Source organism: Populus trichocarpa, chromosome 11 (genome assembly GCF_000002775.5).
Source record: "Populus trichocarpa isolate Nisqually-1 chromosome 11, P.trichocarpa_v4.1, whole genome shotgun sequence".
Lineage (NCBI taxonomy): Eukaryota > Viridiplantae > Streptophyta > Magnoliopsida > Malpighiales > Salicaceae > Populus > Populus trichocarpa.
The window spans coordinates 13,129,934-13,152,917 of NC_037295.2; the positions used below are offsets into that span (position 1 = coordinate 13,129,934).

The following is a 22,984-nucleotide window of genomic DNA, read 5'->3' on the forward strand; positions in this document are numbered from 1 at the left end:
TAAATACTATGAGAAGTAAATTTTTACTGCACTTCTACTATTTGTTATTATGACTTTGGAGATTTCTTAGTCCAACCACAACGATAATATGCACGAAACTCAAAAAGGAAATGTCCTTTTAAAAAAACAAAAATAAATTATTTTTCCTTATTAATTTTTACATTTTTTTATCCGCCTGTTAAATGTTGACACACGTATGCTCACACCATGAAACTTTCACTAATAATAATATGGTCCCTAAAATGTTTTTGAGAACTATATTTTGGTCTTTAAATTTCATTTTATAACAAAAAAAATCCTTATTACATGTCAAATTTTAAACAAGCTCAAAATTAATCAAATAATTTTAATGGGTTTATAGATCACATAAGAGTTGAGTAAATTTAAATATGATAAAAACCACGGTCATTTATACATTTTTTTTAGATTTGCCTTTTATAAGGTCATTTTTGTCTTATAATCACGATCACGAGTCTTGAAAGTTGATATAAGTTGACTTTAGTTTTTTGGTGTCCTTTAAATTATTACTTTTTTCAATTTCAACCTTCAAAATTTAATCTTTTGGAAATTGACTTTCATGCTTTTTTTTTTCGCTTTCCTTTCACATTTGATTTTTTGTAAGATCAAATATATTAATTTATTTGGTCAAAAATGTTTTTATCTAAGTGAAGGCAAGTCGAAGATTTCGATATGTTTTTCCATCTTTCTGACGGAATACTTGTTCGTATGCTTTATGGGACAATGAGATGTGAAATGATGAGATAATAGTGTGTCAAGAGGGCTGCTGATTTGATCACCACCTTCAATATCCATCTCCATAAATGACAAGCAAAATATAAAAATAAAAACCCTAGCTATATGGATTCCCAAACGGATATTTTGATGATGAATTTAAAAGAGTGATGAAGGGTTGATAAATACTATGAAAAGTAAAATTTTACTGCACTTCTACTATTTTTTTATTATGACTTTGGAGATTTATTAGTCCAACCACAGTGATAATATGCACGAAACTCGAAAAAGAAATTTCCTTTTTAAAAAACAAAAATTAATATTTTTTGTTATTAATTTTTACTTTTTTTATCCCGATGTTAAATATTGACACACGTATGCTCACACCATCAAACTTTTAGTAATAAATAATATGGTCCCCAAAATGTTTTTGAAAACTTTATTTTGACTTTACATTTCATTTTATAACAAAACAAATCCTTATTACATGTCAAATTGTAAACCAGCTGAAAATTAGTCAAATAATTTTAATGGATTTATAGTTCACATAAGAGTTGAGTAAATTCAAATATGATAAAAACCACAGTTATTTATACATTTTGCTTTTTAGATTTGCCTTTTATAAGGTCATTCTTTTGTCTCATCACCACAGTCATGAGTTTTGAAAGTTGATATGAGTTGATTTTTGTTTTTTGTTGTCTTTTTTAAATTATTTTGTTTTCAATTTCAATCTTTAAAATTTAATTTTTTAGAAATTGACCTTCATGGTTTTTTTAACTTTCCTTTCACATTTAATTTTTTGTGAGATCAAATATATTAATTTATTTGGTAAGAAATTTTGTTTTTTAAAGTGAAGGCAAGATGATTTCCATATGTTTTTCCATCTTCCTGTCAAAATGTTTGTTCGTACGGTTTCTGGGACACTCAAATATGAAATGATCAGAGATAAGAGTGCGTCAGGAAGGCAGCTGATTTGATTGCCACCTTCAATATCCATCTCCATAAATGACAAGCAAAATATAAAAATAAAAACCCTAGCTATATGGATTCTCAAGCGGATATTTTGAGGATGAATTTAAATGAGTGAAGAAGGGCTGATAAATACCATGAGAAGTAAACTTTTACTGCACTTCTACTATTTTTTATTATGATTTTGGAGATTTATCGGTCCAACCATACCGATATTATGCACGAAACTCGAAAATGAATTTTCTTTTAAAAAAACAAAAATAAATATTTTTCCTTATTAATTTTTACTTTTTTTTATCTAGCTGTTAAATATTGACCCAAGTATGCTCACACCATGAAACTTTTACTAATAAATAATATGGTCCCAAAAATGTTTTTGAGAACTTTATTTTGGTCTTTACATTTCATTTTATAACAAAAAAATCCGTATTACATGTCAAATTGTAAACTAGCTCAAAATTAGTCAAATAATTTTAATGGGTTTATAGATCTCATAAGAGTTGAGTAAATTTTAAATATGATAAAAACTACGGTCATTTATACATTTTGCTTTTTAGATTTGCCTTTTATGAGGTTATTTTTTGTCTCATAACCATGGTCACGAGTTTTGAAAGTTAATATGAGTTGATATTAGTTTTTTGTTGTCCTTTTTAAATTATTATTTTTTCAATTTCAACATTCAAAATTTAATTTTTTGAAAATTGACCTCCATGATTTTTTATCACTTTGCTTTTACATTTAATTTTTTAAGAGATCAAATATATTAATTTATTTGGTTAGAAATATTTTTTATAAAAGTGAAGGCAAGACCATGATTTTCATATATTTTTCCATCTTCCTGACAAAATGCTTGTTCGTATGGTTTATGAGACACTCAAATGTGAAATGATCGAAGATAAAAGTGCGTCAAAAAGGCAGCTGATTTAATCACCACCTTCAATATACATCTCTATAAATGACAAGCAAAATATAAAAATAAAAACATTAGCGATATGGATTCTCAAGCGGATATTTTGATGATGAATTTAAAAGAGTGATGAAGGGTTAATAAATATTATGAGAAGTAAAATTTTACTGCACTTCTATTATTTTTTATTATGACTTTAGAGATTTATTAGTCCAACCACAGTGATAATATACATGAAACTCGAAAAGAAAATTTCCTTTTAAGAAAACAAAAATAAATATTTTTCCTTATTAATTTTTACTTTTTTTTATCTAGCTGTTAAATATTGACCCAAGTATGCTCACACCATGAAACTTTCACTAATAAATAATATGGTCCCAAAAATGTTTTTGAGAACTTTATTTTGGTCTTTACATTTTATTTTATAACAAACAAAATCCATATTACATGTCAAATTATAAACTAGTTCAAAATTAGTCAAATAATTTTAATGGGTTTATAGATCTCATAAGAGTTGAGTAAATTTTAAATATGATAAAAACTACGGTCATTTATACATTTTGCTTTTTAGATTTGCCTTTTATGAGGTTATTTTTTCTTTTATAACCATGGTCACGAGTTTTGAAAGTTAATATGAGTTGATATTAGTTTTTTGTTGTCCTTTTTAAATTATTATTTTTTCAATTTCAACCTTTAAAATTTAATTTTTTAAAAATTGACCTCCATGATTTTTTATCACTTTGCTTTTACATTTAATTTTTTAAGAGATCAAATATATTAATTTATTTGGTTAGAAATATTTTTTATAAAAATGAAGGCAAGACCATGATTTTCATATGTTTTTCCATCTTCCTGACAAAATGCTTGTTCATACGGTTTATGAGACACTCAAATGTGAAATGATCGAAGATAAAAATGCGTCAGAAAAGCAGCTGATTTAATCACCACCTTCAATATACATCTCCATAAATGACAAGCAAAATATAAAAATAAAAACATTAGCGATATGGATTCTCAAGCGGATATTTTGATGATAAATTTAAAAGAGTGATGAAGGGTTGATAAATATTATGAGAAGTAAAATTTTACTGCACTTCTATTATTTTTTATTATGACTTTAGAGATTTATTAGTCCAACCACAGTGATAATATGCACGAAACTTGAAAAGAAAATTTCCTTTTAAGAAAACAAAAATAAATATTTTTTCTTATTAATTTTTTTTATCTAGATGTTAAATATTGACACACGCACGTATGCTCACACCACGAAACTGTCACTAATAAATAATATGGTCCCCAAAATGTTTTTGATAACTTTATTTTGTTCTTTACATTTCATTTTACAACAAAAAAATTCTTATTACATGTCGAATTGTAAACTAGCTCAAAATTAGTCAAATAATTTTAATGGATTTATAGATCACATAAGAGTTGAGTAAATTTAAATATGACAAAAACCACGACCATTTATAGTTTTTGTTTTTTAGATTTGCCTTTTATATGATTATTTTTTATCTCCTAACCACGGTCACAATTTTTGAAATTTAATATGAATTGACTTTAGTTTTTTGTTGTTTTTTTTAAATTTTTTTTTTTTCAATTTCAAAATTTAAATTTCTTGAAATTGACCTTCATGCTCTTTTTTTTTTCATTTTCCTTTCACATTTACTTTTTTATGAGATCAAATATAATAATTTATTTAATTAGATGCATGTATAAGCATTTCAATTTATAATTAAAAATTGTTTATATTAAAAAAACTTGTTGGGAAATCATATATATTCATTTTTCTTAACTAAAAAAATAGTATTTAACCCGCATCAAAGCACGGGTCACATAGCTAATTAAATATTCATATGTTATAATGTTTGTCATTACCTAATCTCTTACCCTCCTTTTTTTATTTGTTTTTGAGAAAAATCCAAAAAATAGCAAAAACACAACAAAAAATTCCAATTTTTTTTTATTTTTGATGCATTTGTGCTTTTTTTGGTATTTTTAATTTCTTTTCAAAAAAACTAAAAACTGAAAAATTTACTTTGGATGCATTTAGTTAGTTTTAATGTACTCATTTCAAAATTATTGAGTTATTTTTCCCATCAAATTGATGTTGTTTCAAAAAAAAAAAAAAATATTTGGATAAAAAAATTAAAAGTACAAAAAAATAAAAATAAAGTGATTTTGAATTATTTAATCACCAAGTAGACAAAACAATTGAAAGGAAAGAAATAATTAATTTTCCTATAATTAAAGAGGAATCCCACACAGCTAAAATAAGGCCTTCACCATTTTCCTCATTCTTCTTCTTCATCGTGAACCCTATCTTGACCATACACACAGAAAAAACAAAGAAAAATACAGACCAGTTTCTTCTTCCCAAACCATCAGCCCTTCACTCCCTACCATCAAAAAACAGCCACGCACTGCCAGTTAGCTCCACCTCACTAGCAGCCATGGAAAGCAATAGCTGAAATAAACATGGCCTTCTATCTAGCCAAAAAATGTGACCCTCTCTCTCTCTCTCTCTCTCTCTCTCTCTTTCAAAGCAAGTGCTTAGAAAAGCAGCAAATCCTCGGCCATGGCACCCACCTTTCCAACAACAGCAGCAAGTTACAGCTTCACCTTTCTTCAGCGTCTCTCTCATCTTCTCAAGTAGCAGCGGTCGTGTTCCTCAACCACTCCAGTAGCTTCAACCGTATCTCTTCAGTCACCAGATGAAAGTAATGTCAATCATGTAAATAATTAAATAATTTTTTTTTAAACATATCAAGGAAGGATGTATATTGTTATTTGCTTGTCAAGATTTAAAATGTAAACTATAATATTTTAAAACACAATGAGTAAATATAAAATTAACTATAGAATATTGGATGGTTAGGTAATTTTTCAAAAATAATAATAATGTGAATTAATGATTATGTTTACACTTAAGATGCCATATTATACCTTTGACCTATACTTAATGAAACTAATCGGTCAAATTAGTATAAGGTTTGATCACAGGTCGGACGAATTTATTTAAATTAATTTAAGTTTCTTTTTAAATATTATAATGACATCATTTAAAAAAAATAAAAAATTGTACATGTTTTTGTATTGATTTTGACTAGGTTGCTGGTTAATTTATTAAGTAAAATAAGTCAATTAAGTTATTTCTAGGTTGATTATTTTTAAGATTCAGCATGAAACAGGAAGAACATTATTTTTTAACATAACATGGGTTTCAGCTAGGCGTAGGTAGTCAGCTAATAAAGATTGGAAGTCTTGTTGTTGCGCTGCCAGATGAGCCTCGAAGTCTCGAACATGATAAGGAAGGCGCCTGGGGCCCATCCCAGACTGGGGCTCTCTCTCACATCCTCTGAGAGAGAGAGAGAGAGAACATGTGGAAGGAAAAGAAAAGAAAAATGGTCAGGCAATTAGGCTTTTAGGATGCCCAGAAGAGAAGAAAAGAAAAGACAGTTTTTTTATTCCTTTTCCTCTCTTTTTTTTTTTTTAATTAAATGCTACATAATTAATGCCTGCGGTTTAAAAGGCTCAGATATTTAATTTCCCTACGGATGGTGGCGTGATCAAGGTTGAGAGCGAACTGAACGTACCTAAACGCGTAGTCGCAACGGGACTAGATATCCCACATCGGCTGGTTAGAGCAAACTAATAGCCTTTGTATACGCGACGCAGAGAAGAAAAGCTTGTCCCTTCGGGGACATCCGATAAAATTGGAACGATACAGAGAAGATTAGCATGGCCCCTGCGCAAGGATGACACGCACAAATCGAGAAATGGTCCAAATTTTTTTGTTTTTTTCAGTCTCTGCTCTTCTGCTTGCTTGCTTCAGTGGCTCCCTTTCTCATCTGGGTTCTTTAGAAGGTAAGGTATTTTTTAATGTTTTGGATTCTGTGCTTTCTGCAATTTACAGACAAAATCTAGGTATTGGTTTCTATCGTGATGGTCTTAGTGTACTTTCTGCAGTGTATGTGGAAAAATCACTTATTGTGTTAGCAGAACCATTGATTTCTCAGGGTGAACATATCGTAGAAAACCTTAGTTGAAACAAGGAAACAACTCACTGTGTTTGCAGCCTTTTAGTATCTTGATTAAGTTGCAAATTAGTGGGTGTATTCTTGCAAATCATAGCAGTATTTTTCACACTTTGCTTTTCTAATCTGTTTCTTCATTCGACTGTTTCTAATCTCATATTTTGCTGCAGCACACATATTGTCATCTTATTCTATGTTCAGTGGCAGCGAGGATGCTCACTGTCTTTGAAGGCCCTACAACATGTAGAGAGAAGATATTAAAATGTATCAGATTGGAATTCTTGACATTTTTCAAGTTTTCTTCATTCTAAGGTAAATTACTGTCTCTGTTGCTTGTTCAAAAAGGCGTGAGAGTTTGCAATACGGGTGCTTTGTAGAGAAGCTATACCATGCTAAATTGATTCATTTGTTTGTGCGATGTTTGGAAAATGAAGGATAAAATAGAACCCCAGATTGAAGTTTGGCCTCAATCAAGATGAAGATTGGAAAATGGCACCATCCTCAGTTTTGTCTCTGTGTATCTCGTTGAAGCTAATGAAACTGATAGGAGTTGAGCTGGATTCTGCCTTCAATATCATGATACATCTTCTCTGCTAATTTGACCCTTTTTTGAATTCAGATATTATTGATTGTCCCATCACAAACTACAGATGTAGTGTATATTATATGAATCTGTTTTTTTTTCCTCCAAGTGGCGAAATCCCTTAGGTGGATTCTTGGGATATCTTGGTCCAGTGTAGATTTGGTTGGCAAGGATCACCGTCAAGTTCTCAGTAATTTAATGGTAAAATCTAGCCAGTGATTTCTATCTTGATGGCGATTTGTATTTTATGCAGTTAATAAGAGTTTTGTTTACAAATATACAAGAACTATGGTTAAGAAGCAGTTTATTCTGTTGAGCTAGACAAATATAGAAGGTTTGGCATTACTTGATGATGATTAGTACAAGTTTCTAAACGCAGGCTTCTATGATCTTTCCAAACTTGTCTCGCTGGTTGTTTTGTTTACAAGGTGGCAATCATCCCTCATCCTAGCAGGTGTCAGGTTGGTGGCTTTGCCCAGGATGGTCTTGCAGGGGAGCGAGATGAAGACAGAAACAAGCATTAACCCGTATTGTGCCAGTCTTTTCACAATGTCAAACTACTTTTCAAACTGCAGATTGGTTCTCTTGCGGTTCAATTCCAGGTGGAAAGAAAGACCAAGTCAATTGTTTTTGTTTCTATATATTGCAAACTACGAATTGCAAGTCACATACGGTAATGGTCGATAAAACCTGAACTCACCCCCACTTTTAGGCTATTTTAGTCTTTCATATCCAGAGAATCTAGTGTTGCTAGTAGAGGCATTAGAGGTTCCAAAGTTGGCAGAAGTGATGCTAGTACATCATTCTCTCAACCCTCGACATAAACACATGTGTTTCTATTTAATATACATGATCTTTCTATTATTGTAATGCAAAATATATACTTTGACTAATCTATATTTTCTAAAATTACAGACTAGTAAATTTGCATTATCCCAGTGCTCAACTCAATTGTGTTGATTGAAGAATGTAGCTAACAAATTGGTGAATGTTTTTGTAAACTGTTATGTGTGTAGTATGTGGATCATTGCTATTAAGGTGTTTTGTTAAAATATTTTATGGATTTATGCTTCATTTTATTCAAATATGAATGTTATGTTGTTGCCATATAAATTTACTTGGCATATTTAGTCTCTTGCATTTTGTTCAATAGTTAATAGTTGCGAATACATTGATTTTATTTTATTTGTTCGACATGAACTCGATAATAGATAGAAACAATAACATTTCACACACCAAAATTGCTACAACAATAACTCGATATTTGCAAATCTAGCCTTTACATTATGATTTTTGATCCAAATTCTACGTGGTTTATCTTTTTTTTTTATTATTATTTTAATAAAAAATATTATTTTAATAAATTTTTATATAAAATACACTTTAAATTGTAATCACTATAACGCTATACTAGCCATAACATATTTAAAGACAAAAGTAAATGTATCAATAATGAAATAAAGGATAAATTATCTAAATTTAGTTTACCCAGGTTGCTATCCTTTCATTATTATTATTATTATTATATTCTGATATCATATATTCTCAACAACATATTGTGTTTTAAACTATCACTTGTAGTTAAATTAATTAAATGACTCTTTTCTGATTTTTACCAAAAAATTATTTGAAATACTCGAATAAAAAAGAAATTGAAGCTCAAAGATTAGATTCAATTTGCCCCAAAATTAAGGATAATTTAATCTTTAATAATTTAGTCTGAGATAAATTACGTGATTGTCTAGTTTCAACCCATTTACGCAGATCAAGACTGGATTCATCAATAGGAAAAAGAGAGCCGAGAGTGATGAACTGAGGATGAGCAGCTGATTGTTCATGATGAAAATACCCTTATTTACACAAATACCCGATTCAATTCTTTGAGTTTTGCAAGATAAACCGCACCTCTGCCAGTCAGCTCATTTTTTAACCCACCCAAGGTATTTCATGCATAAATATATATGAGGTATGGTATTTGATGTCATAATTCAATGTATTCTTCTCCTCTATAAAATAATTAGTTATTTGACTCGTATTTCGTTGTATTTTTTTTTTTGGTAAAAAAAATATGCAAGCTTTTTCAAACTTTTTTTTTAAAATTTTAATTATAAATCAAAAGGCATATACATACATTTAATTAAATACATTGAGAACCATCTATTCCAATAAATAAATAAAAGTATTAACTTGTTTATTCAACTTTCCTCGTTGCAAGTTGAATAATTTTTTGTTTTATATAATATAAAATAATTAATGTATAGGTATTATTAATGTGTTTTTAACATTGAATAAAAAATATAATCATGAATCAAAAAATCGATATTTATATATAATAAAATATAATAAATATCATATAAATTAATAAAAATATACAAAATCTCAAATTAATTTTTTTTTATAATAATGATGATAATAATAATAATGGTTCTAATACCATCACATACAACTAATGCATCCAATGACATAATTAGGGTTAACCCACTCAATGCACCTCCTAGTGCCAACGAAATATAATATAGTTAGACGACATCAAGAAATTGTCTCAAATCATCAGCTTTTCTTTTTTTATATTTCTTCTCAGCAGCTAAAATATAAATATAAAAATGAGAGAAGATGCCACATAAAAAAACCTGCTGGATAAACAAGACAACGATCGCTTGCTCCAATAATGCTACTATAATTCGGCAAATTTTAAAATGACAATGTACTTATTCCACTAAATCAATCCTTTTTTTGTTGTACAAATGAAAGGAAACAAACAAGACAATTAGGACTTAATGAACAAGATTCCCAAAGAATCTGCTAGGAGAAAATGGCTCAGTCCTGGAGGTGGATGATCCCAAATCTGAAACCTTTCCATCCCTCTAGCAACATTCTTGGCTAGGAAATTTGCTCAAGAGTTGGCCTCCTTGAGGGTGTGATGCATTTGTACCTCCCAAGGTTTCAACAGTAGCCTCTTGATATCAAGGATAAGAGGTCTTAACTTGTGAAAAACTTGTTCTTCACTGTAGATGAGAAAAATGACATCCATGGAGATGAAGTTGCATCTATGGAGACAGAGTTGCAGAGAACCTTTCCATGCCTCTAGTCCCAAGAAATATGGAGACCATGTTTTATCGCTAACAACTCAGAGAAGCCTACCAACCAAGCACCTTCCATGTCCTTAATAAGACCACCGAATCCAACTCTCTCTGAATTCCTGAAGGAACTGCCATCAACATCCAATTTCACATAGCCTTCCAGGACACCAACGGAGGGATCCTTGGGGTTTTAGTCCAGCCTCCATGCTCTGAGACAATCATCTTCCAACAAGAGGATCCTTTTGATCAACCAATCTGCACTCGCATAGGTCTCAGCAAAGGCAACCATGTAACATTGTCTCCACAACCACCAAACTCCAGCCAAAAAAGGAAGGATATCAAGAGGCTTTTGGAGTACATGTTGCTAGATATGAGTACCACTGGGTTTCTCAAAACACATATATGCAATGAATACAGTAAATTTTAAATTTTTTTCAGGAATCCCGAGAATCACATTACAAATCTAGAATTGTTTAGGTTTGTACGAAGATTACCTTTATTAAACACACCATATATACGTCAACACACCATCAGCATCCTGTACTTGATAAACAAAGGTTAATGTTTGAGTAAAGGATGCAACTCAGGGGAGAGGACAAAATAAGGATTCATGTCTTCGATTTCTAACAGAAGAATCTGCAACTCGAACCATCTCCAATTCTCCAAGAAATATAGTAAAGAATCATGCAATGATTGTAAATGCCAGAAAATATTGATGCAGTGGAAAACAATAAAAAGTAAGCATCAATACAAGCTAGCCGAACATTAATCCTCTACATCTCTTCAAAATAAACTAAAATATTTTGTTTAACACAAACTGCTCAGTCAAATATTAACTTTTCTAGAGACTAAAAGTCTAAATGTCAGAAAAAAAAAAAAATTTCAACTTCAACACAATTCAGTTAAAATATTTAGCATACTGAATTGAAAAGTAAGACTCAAGACAGAAAATGACCCTGTAAGAAGACAAAAAAGCATCACATTATTGGTCTTGAAGTGGTTGTTGTTGTAAACTATAGGCTCTAAATACTATATTTCCTTATCTAGATTGTGTAGGTAGGAGGGATCGATCCCTATTCAGATTGCAACTCCAATAACCAAACTATGGACACTCTCTAAGCTCAGCATTGTTGTGCAGGTAGGAGGGATCGATCCCAATCCAGATTGAAAATTTAATGACCATCCTATGGACACTCCTCTAAGCTCAGCAAACAAATGCCAGTTTTAGATTTTATCAGGTAAAGAAAAATGTGAACCACAGAGTGAGCGAAAAGCAGGACAATTCTCCAACACATTTGCTTATAACACCTATCCAGAATAAACAAAAGGAATATGGCCAAGACAAATGACTGATGATGCTGCCAACACATTCACATAAGCAATATAGCTCCATAAATTAAACATCACAACACATTTTCCCCCCCTATCCTTCCAGCAGTGTAACCCTGTCAAAATGCTGCTTCCTAGAGTGCTCATCACTCTTACATTACAGAGTTTACAAATTAAGTCAACATCAAATCATCATCGCCAATCCATTCATTTAATGTTTTGTCCCATTATTTCAACCTCCTGCACTACCGAGATCAGAAAGTGCCCAAAAACTAGCACGCAAGGAAAGAAGAAGAATAAGAAGAAGAAGAAGAAAGAAGTAAACCAAGAAATACAACGTATAATACGCTGGCAATATTCATATTGCTTCAAAAAACGCAACCGGAAGACAACCCATGTAGTCTATTTTCATGACTTTGAAATGCCTCAACGATTGATTACAAAAGGCTGCCTATCATATGCAACAACCAAGAGATTGGCACCAAGCTACTAGTGTACTTGCAGAGAAAAGAAATTAAAAAGATTTGTTCTGGGAAACAAAATCGAGGGAATGGAAATACAAATAAAAGATTGCCTACTCGCAGAAAGTAAAGCAGTAATATGCTTGTAACCAATCAATCATGGCCCATGGGATTGATGGTTTTCATCACTACTCAACAGCAGGTCAAGGGAACCCAAGCTAGCTCACACTGTACATGATGAAGCTCATTCCGCGTAGTTTTCACCCCACGAAGATCCATCTCCATCCGTACAGACTTGTCATTCAATTCTCTCATCTGAACATCCTTGTCTGAATGAAATGCATCCGCACAATGTGCAATCCTTTGCGAAGCATGCTGAGCCGCTTCCAAATCCTGCTTTAACGTAACATGGGTTGCAGCTGGGCGCAGGTAGTAAGCTAATAAAGATTGAAAGTCTTGTTGTTGCGCTGCAAGATGAGCCTAGAACATGATGAGGAAGAGAGACGGAAATTCGGGCAGGTCCTCATTGCGCCTGGGGTCCATCCCAAACTGGGGCTGAGAGAGAGCGAGAACATATGGAAGGAAAAGAAAAAAAAAATGGTCAGGCAATTAGGCTTTTAGGATGCCCAGAAGAGAAGAAAAGAGAGGACAGTTTTTTATTCCCTTTCCTTTCCTTTTTTTTTTTTTTTTACTTTTTTAATTAAATGCTACATAATTAATGCCTGCGGTTTAAAAGGCTCAAATATTTAATTTCCCTACGGATGGTGACGGGATCAAGGTTGAGAGCGAACTGAACGTACCTAAACGCGTAGTCGCAACGGGACTAGATATCCCACATCGGCTGGTTAGAGCAAACTAATAGTCTTTGTATACGCGACGTAGAGATCTGAAGCTTGTCCCTTCGGGGACATCCGATAAAATTGGAACGATACAGAGAAGATTAGCATGGCCCCTGCGCAAGGATGACACGCACAAATCGAGAAATGGTCCAAATTTTTTTTTGTTTTTTTTCAGTCTCTGCTCTTCTGCTTGCTTGCTTCAATGGCTCCCTTTCTCATCTGGGTTCTTTAGAAGCTAAGGTATTTTTTAATGTTTTGGATTCTGTGCTTTCTGCAATTTACAGACAAAATCTAGGTATTGATTTCTATCGTGATGGTCTTAGTGTACTTTCTGCAGTGTATGTGGAAAAATCACTTATTGTGGTAGCAGCACCATTGATTTCTCAGGGTGAACTTATCGTAGAAAACCTTTTTTGAAACAAGGAAACAACTCACTGTGTTTGCAGCCTTTTAGTACCTTGATTAAGTTGCAAATTAGTGGGTGTATTCTTGCAAATCATAGCAGTATTTTTCACACTTTGCTTTTCTAATCTGTTTCTTCATTCGACTGTTTCTAATCTCATATTGTGCTGAAGCACACATTTTGTCATGTTATTCTATGTTCAGTGGCAGCGAGGATGCTCACTGTCTTTGAAGACCCTACAACATGTAGAGAGAAGATATTAGAATGTATTAGACTGGAATTCTTGACATTTTTCAAGTTTTCTTCATTCTAAGGTAAATTACTGTCTCTGTTGCTTGTTCAAAAAGGCGTGAGTGTTTGCAATACGGGTGCTTTTTAGAGAAGCTATACTATGCTAAATTGATTCATTTGTTTGTGCGATATTTGGAAAATGAAGGATAAAATAGAACCCCAGATTGAAGTTTTGGCCTCAATCAAGATGAAGATTGGAAAATGGCACCATCCTCAGTTTTGTCTCTGTGTATATATTTTGTTGAAGCTAATGAAACTGATAGGATTTGTGAAAGTAGTCTTTTCACAATGTGATAGGAAGGGAGACCTTTCCATTGCATCTACCTCTGCCTCCCTCGAATTCAAAACTTTCCTCTGAAGGGAGACATATCTTGACTACTTTCAAACTGCAGATTGGTTCTCTTGCGGTTCAATTCCAGGTAGAAAGAAAGACCAAGTCAATTGTTTTTGTTTCTATATGTTGCAAACTACGAATTGCAAGTCACATACTGTAATGGTTGATGGTGTTTTGCTTCATGATTGTCAACGATAAGAAGCTTAGTATGTGCTCGGCTAAAGATACTCTAAAGGGGAGAGGAATCTGTGTACCAATTGCATGTTCTTGAATTTCAGCGATCGTGGATGATAATTGGGTGTCTCTACAGAAAAATACAAGATGCAGATTTTGAAAGTTCCATAGAGCACTCAGACTTGGGATGATGTGAAAATCGGCTCTGACTATTTGCTTAATTTCATGAAAGTGATTCCTCCCATAGCTTAGTAGTCAATTAAACCAGGCCAACTCGAATCACACAGAAGGCAGTCAAGCATCTGTGTCATGTATAGTTTGCATATCATACATATATCCCTCGTGAGGTGCTTTAATTAGCTCAAATCGGTGAGATACTTCCAACGGCTAGAACACAAGGGAACACTACACATGAGCAGCCACTAGGCCTAACCCCAGCTAGCGGTGGACCTCACGTGAAGGTCATCACAGACACCCTGATATAGCCAAGCTACACGCTCAGCAACCTAGCATGATAGATATCATCAGTAACACCCAGTCTCACACTCATACTAATCAGTTATGGAAGCATTGTGGAATTTGGAGGACGAATGGAAGCTGACAACCCAAGAAGCAGTTCTCTTATTTGTTTGCACAGCCCTTGCAGTCATTGCGCTTTGCGCTGCAATCATGCTTAAGAGGAAGGCCCAAACAAAGCAAAGATCAGTGAACCAAGACCCAAGCACAGGTAGCTCAAAACGGTGGTCTGAGCCCGAGCCTGGCTCTAACAATTGGATCACAATAAGGAGGGTGTTGATGGAGTCAATGAGGTGGAGTGGAGCAAGCAAATGGGATGAGGGAAGTAGCGGGAGTGGCAGTGGCAGTGGGATGCTGCTGCCACCACCGGTTCTTGGGTTAGAAAGGTGCGAGTCAAGTATGGGGTGGCAAAGCCCTGACTCTTTGTCAGCAGTGTGGCAAAGGCCTATACTAATGGGAGAGAAATGTGAGCTTCCAAGGTATAGTGGTCTTATTCTCTATGATGAAAGAGGGCGGCTACTTGATCATTCTCTCACATCTTCTCGTAAAGAAAATATTCACGAGGTAAATAAAGGAGAGCAATGCTTATTTGCTAACCACACTCATCCTGTATTATAGAATTGATCTCTGTTGCTTCCATGAACAACAACAATAATAATTTCTGAGTTTGTTGATGTTTCTTATCGTTTTAATATGTTGATTTAAAAAAATATATATTATTTTAATATATTTCCAAACGAAAAGTATTTTAAAAAATAGTTTGAAAAGTAGTCGCTACCATACTTTTAAACACTCATTTCATCTTGGTGTTATATGTGTTGCAGGAAAAACCAGCAGCTGTTCTGAGAACTACTCTGAAGGATTTGCTATTGCCGTAGTATTTAGGTGATGTTGATGCTTGTAACCATGACAAGAGAGTGATATCATGTGGGGGATTTCCAATTGAAGAATTGTTTTCCAGATTTATTCTGCAATAAGAACCCTCATACAATGCTGTGCAGTTACATTATATGCTGCTCACCTTCCTTGCTTCTATTTACGTTTTCTAGAAACCCAAAGAAATTAGGAGAGAAGAAGATATGGGATAATTTATGGTCACATTGCACCGCATATTTGTTCTTGCTCACGCAAGAGACAAAATGTGTCCCACGGATTATTGCTTGGATTAAATAGAGATGGGTAATTATGCGACATAGAGTTATTATTTATCTCTAACATATCAATAGCATAAAATTATTTTTTTAAAAAAAAAAAAAGAAATAGACGTTATTCAAAGCTTTTTTGCAATTCTATTATAGAAACACAATTCATATAGATCCCTAAACAAATCACCTCATAATTAATTGAAATTTCATATATTTACTATTAAGGTGAAATTGCACTATGTATTAAATTTGAGCTTATTTTGATGTTGTTTTCTTAAGGTTTCAATTAGAGGTTTAATTCTGCCGCAAACTGAACATATACGAGTTTCAATACCTAGACATAAGATAATGATCTATAAACTGAGATATGTAGTTTATTGGATATCAGGATACTACATATTTAATTTTATATCATTCCAATATCGTTAGGTCTTATTTCAATTCTAGTGCTTTAAAATTACATAACATGTTATATTTATGTTGAGTTTCAAAACGTATTTGTCTACTGATTGTTTTGATCAAATCAATTTGTTTCTATTATATTAGGGTTATTTAGGAGTCAAATTAGTGTCTTCATTAGTTTCCATTACTGTTTTATTTCGCGTCTTCATTTCGTCCACAATTCATACGAATTTGCATTTCTACTTGTAAAATCATAATCGTATTTTTGTTTTGCTTGTTTTCAGTATATTTATTAATTTTTTAGTCTATAGTCATAATTTGAAATTACTATACAACTTTTAGATTAAAGATTCTGATTGTTTACTCTCTAAGGACAATATGGTAATTGTACTGTTATTAAAAAAATAAAAAGACGAAGCTGCCCCAAACAAATTTAGAATGATGAATTGACCATGTGCAAAGACCATTCTACCCCTCACATAAAACTTTAAAAATAAAAAAATAAAAGGTAATAAAATAATTTCTCTGTTTTTCATTGTGGATAGTCTACAGAAAAAAACAGATGTGGTTTAGTATTGTAGTTAATAATGGTCACTAATTAAAAGACATCCATCCAAATTTAGAGTTATGAAGTAGCAAAGCAACCACCTTCAACACGTGCACACACCATAGCTATCCATGCTAATATTTCCAACTTTTGGGGAACGAGAACCCCTGTCATTGGCAAAGCAATTGATGGATGTGCAAGGAATGTGGGCTCCGTTAGATTTCTTTGAGAAATGAACATGAAATGCCAATAAATATCTATTAATTTCCAAATAATATTTTTTTTTTTTTTTTTTTTGTTTTGTGTTCATTGCGAGTCCAACTGATATTGAATTGAACTATATAATATATAATTATTTGACACTCCCGGTGATATTGAATTGATCTATTAAGCTTCCCTTTTAGAACTTAACAGTGAACATTACCAGCACATACCACCATCATCATGTGACCCAAAGAATGCTGTGTCCACCAAGGCACCACCACAGCATCATTTTTTTCAATTTTTGCTTTTGAAAGAACAGTGATGTTCAAGATTACAATAAGAATGGAGCAACTGATGAAACAAGATTAAAATAGGAAGGAGAGCAACAGGTAAAGAAACATACGAGGCTTCCAAGTGGTACAATCAAATATTGAAAAAGAATGGTGAGAAGAGTTACGAATTGAAGAAGATGAGGGACAATAGGAAAAGTGGCAACTTGGAAAAGCAGTCCTCAATAAATGGAGGTCATCATCACTGAGAAAAAAATATTCTCAAGACCAAACACTGCCAAACTAACACTCTTGCAAGAACTTCTGCAACCTTTCTGGAACACCACGAACAAAAGTGACCAGCAAACAATCAGGTAACTGCCTCAGCTAACACAGGATCAGTAACATGAGCTTTATGAGCTGCTAGACCTGCCATGGATTATCCTGCAGAATTACGAAGAACAGGCCTACATGTAAGACTTTTTCCTTACATTTGAAATCAGAAAAGTTTATGATCAAGACATCAACAGCTAATGAGATTATTAAAACAGGAGACATCCCTTGCTCTACCATCTTGGAAATGGAGGGAGAAATCAAGGATGATGCTATTGGCTCGCACAACTTTTCTATGATCAGACAGAGATAATGACCCCCCCATAAGAGATGAGTGAGCAATATAATGTGATTTCTTTTCTGCATTCAGCAGTTCAATGGACCTAGACTACAACGGAGATAACTCTTTCCTCTCTTAAGTGGCTTGTCTGATTTTTTTTAATCTACACGCTATTTCTCTCTCTCCCTCTCTTTCTTTTTGTGTTGATGAAAACATAAACAAACACAAAAGAGGAGAGGAAGAAGCCAAATAAGACTTGTGACACGGATGCATTATTTGTTTCTTACACTTAATTATCACAGTTTGATGAATAAAACTGTCTAGATGCCTCTAATCATGTGAGTCTATTAAGGAACTTGCCTATTTAGCAGAGTTGCTGGTTTATTTCTATAGGATTTTATTTCTCATAGGCCTCATTCAGCAGAAGAGGTTCGATAAACGAATCCTCAGTCAAAGAATGTACTAGACGATGTACATCAACCCTGGCATGGAAAGTATAGACAATGCTAACAGATTTAAAGATGAAAGGCAATAATAAAAATTATGGATCCACACATCAGCAGTGCACATTGGATTTTGATAGCCAATGTGTACGCACACACGCAACAATGACTAAATAGCATGAATTAGGATATGTTACCCATTTACAAGCCCACCTAGGGCTTTTCTTGTTATTATTTGATTAGGAAGTTGGATAAACAAACCCATTTAAAATCATTCAGATATGCAGAGAAGTTCCATTTCTCATACAACAGAAGTTTAACATGCCCTGGCACCCCAGTATTAAATAACCCAGGCATAAAAAAGGTTCAACCTCTCATAAAAGAGAAAACTATCACGCAATTAGAGAGAACAAAACTATTGAATTGAGATCAGTTATTCCTCACCTTCTTATTTCAGCATGTTAATTTATGCATGCGAAGCTATCAAGGGTTCTATAGAGTCTTGTGTGGATTTCTTCTTATAGTGAACGTATAGGGCTAATTGGATAATTCCCAAAATGGCGCCTATGCCATTTGGAACCTGCAATTTAAAGAGGAAAATCAGTCTTCAGTGGGAAAATTTATAGATACAATAAATTCATTCATATACAGCTACATAATTATGATTGCTGGAATTAATTTGTGTTAAATACGGAGAACATTATAATGCATGTACATTAAGCCTACTGTATTAAAAGATGAAAAAGGGAAAAGATAAAGGTTGCTGGAGAAGATAATGAATGTGCCAGGGGGAGCTTACATAAACAAAGGCATCGAAATTCAAAAGTCCATACAGCATGAAAGAGGTGCTCATCAAGAAAGTGGAAAGGGAGAGATAAAATGGCATGAATTCAACACTCTTTGTTCGGATCACCAAATTCTGGAGACATAAGCAAAAAACAATACGAGATTAAGCAATTTACGGTAAATAGTTTACTGGAAGGAAATACTAAGGCTAATGTTATTGATTTACTCACAATTATAAATAGTGGGGAAGCAAACATTGATATGAGAGAAACAACAGTCAATGAGCCAACTGAGAGCCAACGTATCATTCGATCAGTTATTTGCAAGCTTCCTACGGCTATGATTGCAAATAGGCCAAGCACAACTAGCAGCGAAGCCAACGTCCTGACCTGCTAGCAACAATTGGAAGAAAATGTAAGTGAATGACCATGGAGAACCCAGAAAATGCAGATAAGGCTTGCAAATTTGAAGGGATAAATACCTTTATTCTTCTCTCAGCATATATTGTAAACAGGATAATGTAGGCTAACTGAAATACAGCACCAAATGAATTGACAGTGACAAGCAAAAGATTATCAGCAGATACGAGGGGCGTGCCGTACCACATGCAGATCAAGCAATTCATGAGCGCATATATATATGGCAACCCCGAGAACTGTTCTGTTGACCGGTTTCTGATGATTCTCCTATATGTTGGTCTGGGAGTTTCAACAAAAAAAAAAAGCTAGTCAAGGGACGAATTACAACAATCTCCGTGGTCAAGGAATACCTAGGACGGAAGAAGAACTTACATAGGCGATACAAACAGCCCAAAAGCGAAGATATTCCCTGCAGCAATTAAATAGTACTGGTATCAGAAACAAAATTCTCAAATTGGATTCCAATTCTAGGTTCTCCCTCTTATTTTACGTGGCGAAAATACACTCATTTCATAAATCATATCATGTAATTTGACATCTGTTTCGAGTTCCAAACTGAGAATTGCAAGCAGCTAAACAATCCTTCGTCGACAACCAAAAGGGCCGATAAATTGATTAAGCATAAATACACTATCCAATGTATGCATAGAATTTAGGAACAGAATCAGGGAGAGAAAGAGAAAGAAGATCACCGGCGATTCCTGCTGCATCCTTGCAAGTAGTCCAGACAGGATTAGGAATAGAATCACTCATCAATCCCTCCTTCACTAAACAACTCTATGCTCTCTTTTTAACACCAATTCAATTATAATCCAACCAACGAGAAGCTAAACCAAACCATATTGTCTTCTTGTCTCTGTCTCTTTAAGGCATTATAAGAAGCATGTGTCTTGATTTTATTTTATTTTTTTTCCACGTTTTTTGAATTGCAAGCCTCACTTTTTTTTTCTAAAACAGCCACCCACCTTCTTACTCCGGACAAGGGGTTGAGCTGGCAGGCCCGTTGGTTACGGTAGTGACCAAGACACTTGCACAATTAATTTTTTTTTAATGATAAAAATTTAATTTAAAATTATTATATATAAAAAAAATATTTATATATTTTATTATTTTTTAATTAAATATGTTTTTATTCCTGTATTTATTAATTTATTTAAAAACACTAATTAAACATAACATTAGAATCATTCAATTACCATTCAAAATTTTTCTACTTTTAGTGCAAAAGATTTTTCAACTTTCAATTTCAAATGAAAAGGAATAGTCCTTTGGGATTTTTATTCATAGATACGGTACAAAGTTGCTCTAATTTAAGTTTAACTATTATATTGGCACAGTTACACCATGGATTAGAGCGGAAAAAAAATTAAAACTTAAGAAAATTCAAGTATTAATAATATGTCTTTTAAAAATATAAATTTTAATTATAAATTGAACAATATTTTTATTTAATATTAAAATAAAAAAATATTCGATTTACTAGATTAACTTGGGTTGACCTGTAAAATTCATAAAGGTAATATTAAAAAAATTAGAAAACTCAATCATGAATTAACTCAATATTAAAGGATAAAATTAGTAAAAAAAAGTATTTAGTTAAAAAGAATATTTAATTTTACTAGACTAACTTGGGTTGACCTAAGCGTGTGAGTCTTGTCTTTATTTTTTTTAATTTTTTAAGGGGATGTTTATCCTTTTTAAAAAAAAAACAATAGTAAAACTACAAAATATGGTAACAAGAGATTGCTGAAAAAATAAGGCTTTGGTTTTTGCTTATATGTTTTAATACAATTATGACAAAAAAAAAAAGTTGGGGATACAATTGATGACAAAAAAAAAGTTGGGGACTAATATGAGGCTACCTTTTATTCTTTATTTGCTTATTTGTTTTGATACTATATTTAAATATCGATATATAAAAAAAAAAAAGTTAACTTATAACAGCATGAGTCTAATTTTATAGTTGAAATCTTTATTTTTTTTCTTGGAGTTATGATTAATACTTATTTTAACAGGAAAATTATACTAGCTTTAATGACAATTTTATAAGTCTTAAAATTCAAAACCTGGGTTTGCGATGAGGTATTTTTTAATAAATAATTAATTTGAAATTTTTATCACAATGAAGCAATATTTTTTTTTATTTCTCAAGGGATCTTTGAGCCATTAGGTAGAAATGATCGATATATATAATCTTTTTTAATTAAAAGAAATACTTTTTACAATAAAGTCAGCGACAATGCAACTCATTTGAAATGCTCTTACCATCAACGTTGAACTTTATTGATTTTAAAATGTTCGCTTCAAAGTTTTTCCAGCTTGTTGTCGGTTTTCTTTTAATTATTGGAAGTTTTTTTTTTCTTATGTTAGGAAACAACTAGATTATATATATATATATCAAAGGGTTGGTTTTTAATGTTAAGAATTTTTTTTTGTTTTTTTGAGTTTGGATTGTAATGAAAATTTAATATTTATACGAATATTAATATTGCTGCAAAGCAATGTAGATGAAAAATCCCTAAAATCATTTGAAAATAGGATTTAATTTTGATTAACATGTAAATAAATAACTAATAAAATCATGGATAAATAATCTTGTCGTTAGAGTATAACATGATGGAGAATAATATAAATTATATCTTAGAACCTCATCTAATAACTTAAACTTTTGGGTTGAGATGTTTTTTTGACATGGTATCAGAGCTTTAATAATCAAGCGGTCACAAATTCGAATCTCATCATCCCTATTTATTTGATAAAAAATAAGCATAATATAATATGAGTCTGTGCAAGTTTCAAGCCCAAAGAACTTTCACTTGAGGGGATGTGTTAGAGAATAATATAAATCATATCTTATAACATCATCTAACAACTTAAACTTTTGGGTTGAGATAGTTTTTTGAAATAACATATTCATCATATTTTTAAGTACCAAAATGGATCAATCGATATAAATTGTCTCTAAAATATTGCAAAGTCTTCAACTTAGGATAAAATCACTATGTGTGTGTGTGATGATAATTTGGCGTGCCGGAGTCGCTTCCAAGACAATTTGGTTGTTGCTTGTCTTTACTCTTTACACAAGACATGCACAAAGCGTTACAAACACGCTATTGAACCAAATCAATGCGTAAAATCTTGAGAAAGCCCTATGCCGAAATAAATTAGAAAATATAAAAATAAAATGTATGCTTGCACGTCTGATCATTAGCTAAAAAAAAATAATATATGCAATAATGTAGTAACTGTGAAAGTCAAATGTACCTTATAAACAAAATAAAAATAAAAAATGATAGCTGTCGCTTCAATGAACCTGTCTGGTAAACTTGGGAGTTAATAAGCTTAAATAAGTACTTTCGTCCAAATCCAGGCATTAAATGTTGATTTGACCTCATAAATGGGATCTGCTACTCACTTTTTCTCTTCTAATTTCAAGTTAGCCTGCGTTGTCTAGCGATACCACAACTTGATTATAAAATTTTGACGAACATTGATATTTTA

At 32.4% G+C, this 22,984-nt stretch overlaps 2 protein-coding genes and 2 non-coding genes across 15 annotated transcripts; 3 read left to right on the forward strand and 1 right to left on the reverse strand.

The window, feature by feature from the left end:
* The first annotated feature begins 6,134 nt into the window (after nt 1-6,134).
* LOC18103332 (uncharacterized) lies at nt 6,135-15,664 on the forward strand. Of its 11 annotated transcripts, none has more exons than XM_052445528.1 (4): nt 6,188-6,480; nt 13,113-13,177; nt 13,544-15,219; nt 15,480-15,664. In XM_052445528.1, exons 3-4 carry the CDS (start codon nt 14,701-14,703, stop codon nt 15,531-15,533), a joined length of 573 nt encoding a protein of 190 aa, XP_052301488.1. In that variant the 5' UTR covers nt 6,188-6,480; nt 13,113-13,177; nt 13,544-14,700; the 3' UTR covers nt 15,534-15,664. The 11 variants fall into 11 exon arrangements, 9 of the variants coding, with proteins under 9 accessions (XP_052301488.1, XP_052301490.1, XP_024467287.1 ...); XM_052445530.1 differs by lacking the exon at nt 13,113-13,177 and adding an exon at nt 6,816-6,957 and having other exon boundaries at nt 6,188-6,475; nt 13,777-15,219; XM_024611519.2 differs by lacking the exon at nt 6,188-6,480 and having other exon boundaries at nt 12,870-13,177; nt 13,544-13,654; nt 13,777-15,219.
* Nucleotides 6,300-6,402, forward strand: LOC112323444 (U6 spliceosomal RNA). Its single transcript, XR_002976890.1, has one exon. It is a non-coding gene; the product is annotated as a U6 spliceosomal RNA (small nuclear RNA).
* Nucleotides 12,994-13,096, forward strand: LOC112323446 (U6 spliceosomal RNA). The gene has a single exon (XR_002976892.2). It is a non-coding gene; the product is annotated as a U6 spliceosomal RNA (small nuclear RNA).
* A 1,051-nt stretch (nt 15,665-16,715) lies between the features above and the next one.
* Nucleotides 16,716-20,381, reverse strand: LOC18103333 (bidirectional sugar transporter SWEET2). Of its 2 annotated transcripts, XR_008060471.1 has the most exons (8): nt 20,176-20,381; nt 19,856-19,892; nt 19,546-19,762; nt 19,295-19,453; nt 19,078-19,197; nt 18,723-18,858; nt 17,583-17,666; nt 16,716-17,160 (listed from the first exon to the last, which is right to left on the reverse strand). XR_008060471.1 is itself a non-coding variant. In XM_006377651.3 (7 exons), the coding sequence occupies exons 1-6, from the start codon at nt 20,234-20,236 to the stop codon at nt 18,745-18,747; spliced, it is 708 nt and encodes a 235-aa protein (XP_006377713.1). In that variant the 5' UTR covers nt 20,237-20,381; the 3' UTR covers nt 17,197-17,666; nt 18,723-18,744. The 2 variants fall into 2 exon arrangements, 1 of the variants encoding a protein (XP_006377713.1); XM_006377651.3 differs by lacking the exon at nt 16,716-17,160 and having other exon boundaries at nt 17,197-17,666.
* Nucleotides 20,382-22,984: the final 2,603 nt, after the last annotated feature.

Coding starts and splice junctions, on each gene's coding strand:
- LOC18103332 (XM_052445528.1), top strand. CDS start 14,701: ATGGAAGCATTGTGGAATTTGGAGGACGAATGGAAGCTGACAACCCAA. Junction 15,220..15,479: donor GTAAAGAAAATATTCACGAG/GTAAATAAAGGA, acceptor TATGTGTTGCAG/GAAAAACCAGCAGCTGTTCT.
- LOC18103333 (XM_006377651.3), bottom strand. CDS start 20,236: ATGAGTGATTCTATTCCTAATCCTGTCTGGACTACTTGCAAGGATGCA. Junction 19,893..20,175: donor GGATGCAGCAGGAATCGCCG/GTGATCTTCTTT, acceptor TAATTGCTGCAG/GGAATATCTTCGCTTTTGGG. Junction 19,198..19,294: donor CTTCCCCACTATTTATAATT/GTGAGTAAATCA, acceptor TTATGTCTCCAG/AATTTGGTGATCCGAACAAA.